Consider the following 3,867-nt stretch of genomic DNA (forward strand, 5'->3'; position numbering starts at 1 on the left):
GATGTTACTCAGAAACATCTGGAAGAGGAAATTGCAAGATTATCCAAAGAGATAGACCAACTGGAGAAAATACAGAACAACTCAAAGCTCTTAAGGTAAACCTTTTGTTGGTTTTTGTTTGTTGTGCCCGGCCAGCGGCTCACATGTCTGGTTCTGTTCTGGAAAGGCGTCTTGGAATCTGGAGGAGAAGAGGGAGCTAGGCGGACGAGAGAAAGATGAAGCTAAGACAAAATTCTGATCAAAGCTCCATTTTACTAATTCATGCACCGAGTTATGACGGAGGGGAAGGGGCCCGATTCCGCCAAATCATCTTGGAGTAAGGTTGCAGGTGAACCCCTGATAGGTCCGGAACAGCTAGTTGGCAGGCAGCGGCAGCGGCAGCGGCAGTGGGAGCGGCAGGACGATAGGGAGGCAAGCTCCGCCCCATGCTCTCTAACACTGAAACCTGAGCAAACAGGTTTCGGGCTGGGAGGGGAGGTTACATTTGTTGTTGTTTTTGAGACAGGGTTTCTCTGTGCAGTCCTGGCTATCCTGGAACTCTCTCTGTAGACCAGGCTAGCCTCACACTAAGAGATTTGCTTGCCTCTGCTTCCCAACTGCTGGGACTAAAGATGCCACCACTGCCTGGCTTAAGGCAAACTTTTTCACCATCAATAACATGAATATCTAGTTTTGTCTCACATTCAAAATGTAGTTATATGAAGTCATTAATGACTTTGTAAATATAACTTTTAAATTAACTTCCTGTGTTGCTTTAAATTAAGAATTTCCATGTTTGCGACTGGAAAGATCTCTAATCATTTAAGAGCACTTGCTACTTTTGTAGAGGACCCTACTTGGGGTTTGGTGGGTTCCATCATCCACATGGAACGTATAAAACTGAAAAACCTCTCTACAGCAAAGGGCACCCAGCAGCCACCTGTAATCCCACTTTCAAGAGATACTGTGCCCTCTTCTGGCTTTAGTCAGCACAAGGCATGCGAGTGGTACATGTATACACACATAGGCAAAACACTCAGAAAGGAAAAAGAAGTGTTTTTTAAAAAGAAAATGACTGTCCATGTTTAACCCTCTCTGCTTTGGGATTCCGGTGAAAGCCAGTTGCAGCAGGAGAGCTCGTCTTAATTAAATGGGACGTACAGGACTTTACTTGCTGTTAGGCTAGGAGAGAACAAAGGTTCAGTAATTAAAAATGACACTTGGGAGTCTCATAGAAGCAGGGTCGGGGAAGGATGGGATGGGGGTTTCGGGGACAGGGAACGGAACTGAGAAAGGGGATAACATTTGAAATGTAAATAAAGAAAATATCCAATAAAAGAAGATGACAGTTGGGCATTGTGGCTACACTTGGGTGCCCAGCACCTGGGAGACAGAAGTAGGTTCAAAGTCTCCTCAGGTACATAGCAAGTTCAGGGCTGAGGGGCGTGGATCATGCCAGGAAGCTTGGTAAGGTCAGTGGAGTCAGAAACCCTGGCACCCACCTGAGGACAGTAGTGTTTCACCTACTCTGGACCAGATTCCTGCCTGGAACACCTGACCACAGCTCCCACATAAAGAGCATGACCACTGGTCACGTAGCACAGAACACAGAGTTCTCTATGCTAATGAGGTATCTAGAAGGAGCAGGTTCAAAGTCATCCTCAAGGACATATCGAGCTCGAGGTCATCCTAGACCCCAAGACCTGACTCAGAGAAAACCCAAAACTAACCTGTTCTTTCCTGGCCTGAGGCCACTTGCATTTGAAACAGTGAAAGTGCAGCTGTCCTGATAAAAAGAATTCTGCTCTGTTGTGATGTATTATGGATCCTCTAGGATACGGGTGGGTGATGGTGTCACTGTCGGGCCTAAGTTGGCAGTACTTACTTCAAGTTCTTAACCATGAACTGCTTGCCTTGTGTCATGGTATATTGTTAAACACCATGTGAGCAGCACTGCCAACTCAGGGTATGCATTGCATGTAGCTCTACACAATAGAGCAGCTTTGGCAGTGTGCAGGTTGCCTCGTGTCCTGAATTTTGGGGCATATGTAATTAGCGAAATGAAGCTGTTTGTGCCTACATGCTACTCATGTCAATGATAGATCCTTCCCGAGTGTGCGGTGAGCTCAGCACTCACCTGTGGGCTTCATCGGTTCCACGGTTAAAGCTGCATATAGCATTCACACGCCAAGCAGGTTTCCAACCTAGGAACAGTGGGCTGCAGCAGAGCCCAGGTGTGGAGCAGGCTGTGAGCGCCGAGTATGGAAGTGCGCTCTGTATTGTGTGTATAGTGCACAGTGTAATCAGAATGGTGTCTGCACTCATCTTAGAAGCTGTTGTAGGGCACCATGGCCTGACTGTTTGGAATCCTCATTACCAGCTTGGGCTCAGCCCTTCTGCCCATGTTTCAGGAGGGTTGCTTGCTGCAGAGTCAAGGGCATTCCTGGCTTATGTACACTTCACTTCTGTGACCTTAGTCACATGTTCAGAGACAGCCAAACAACAAAACCAAACCAAAAGCCCTTTCTTCTCTCCACATAGATTTCATTCTCTGTGAGTGCATGCCCTAGAATGGAATGAAAATATGCTGCATAGATAGGTGGCTGGCAGTTGAGTCAGGGCTTCCTCTCATAGGCAATTTGATTTCATCAAGTACGATTCTAATGTGATCCTTTACCAGCTTTGCACGTAGCAAAGAACTTCGTACTTTACACAGTACTTAAAGGCAGTTTCCAAGATAGTTATGCTTGTGACCCGAGGGGTGACTCCGTATAAGCCATGTGCTAGGCTGTTTGCTGTTTGAAGCCCATGGCTTCTGACCTTGAGGCCATGTTCACTGTGAGCACAACTGGCCAGCCATGCGTGAGTTTCATCAAGGGGCCGCAGCTGCTTAGGGGCTGTTTCTAAATTTGGGTAGAACGTACTTTTCTTGTAGACTGTTAGGATAATCGAGTTGATGTTTGTTCATTGTCTTTTAATTAGAAATAAAGCTGTTCAACTTGAAAGTGAGCTGGAGAATTTTTCGAAGCAGTTTCTACACCCGAGCAGTGGAGAATCCTAACGACAGAGGCACTGTAGGNGGAAGCGGACTTGGAAGATGGGAAATGTTACTTTATGAAATGACCTCAGTACAAATTACTCACTCTTAGTATCGATGCCTTGCGGAGATTGTGGTAATGACCTGTCTCAGGGGTTGCACCTTTGGAAGTGTTGTGATTCACCTTGTCTTAGCATTAGTTTGGAGTAAAGACTGAATTGTTAAGGTTANATGATGAATTCCTTTAGAAACAGTGGAACCGGCTGTGCGGCCCCTGAGGGTGGGTCCTGCAGCTCCTCACCAGCTGGCTGTCTGCGGCTCTCAGAAGCTGCTTCCTGGCATCCAGGAGTTAGAGACCTTTTCATCCTTTCTCAGTGCTAGTTCTCGATGCTTCTTTAATGGGAAAAGTGAACTTGTTTATAAGCCGATTTGCTCAAACCAGGGGTGTGGGCTGCTCCTGGGGGGTCCTGCAATCACTCTGTCCTCACAGCAAGGATGTAACCACTACTAAACAGTTTTTACTTTCCTTTATTCCCATTAAAGCTGATGTGAAATAGTAACGAGGCCTGTCATTGTAGCCACGCATGAAGTATCTGGGTCTGCTTTCCTGCTCTCTCTCTTTAGACACATTTTCAGCCTTGAGTCCAGCAAGGAGAGCTTTTCTGCTTAAGTGTGAAGTGGATGGTCTGAAGGGGTGAAATGGGAAAGTGTGTGGAGTGGAGTGTGGTGCAGTGACTGTGGCAACGGGTTCTCAGCAGGACATTCACTGAGTCCCTGGGCGTGTCCGGGCGTGTCTCCACTGGAAGCTTTGATTTGAATTACATGAATTTCTTGGGCTCCATTACAAATTA

General features: G+C 46.6%; 1 protein-coding gene across 1 annotated transcript in view; it reads left to right on the forward strand.

Annotated features, from left to right (window-relative positions):
• The window catches only part of Mfn1 (mitofusin 1), a 48,484-nt gene extending 44,908 nt beyond the window's left edge, over positions 1-3,576 (forward strand). Inside the window, exons 16-17 of the mRNA XM_029475181.1 lie at positions 1-95; positions 2,962-3,576. Of these exons, the coding sequence (XP_029331041.1) occupies positions 1-95; positions 2,962-3,040 (174 nt within the window). The 3' untranslated portion in view covers positions 3,041-3,576. The remainder of the gene's footprint in view (positions 96-2,961) is intronic.
• The last annotated feature ends 291 nt before the right edge of the window (positions 3,577-3,867 follow it).

The sequence above is a fragment of the Mus caroli genome, chromosome 3, assembly GCF_900094665.2.
Source record: "Mus caroli chromosome 3, CAROLI_EIJ_v1.1, whole genome shotgun sequence".
Taxonomy (NCBI): domain Eukaryota; kingdom Metazoa; phylum Chordata; class Mammalia; order Rodentia; family Muridae; genus Mus; species Mus caroli.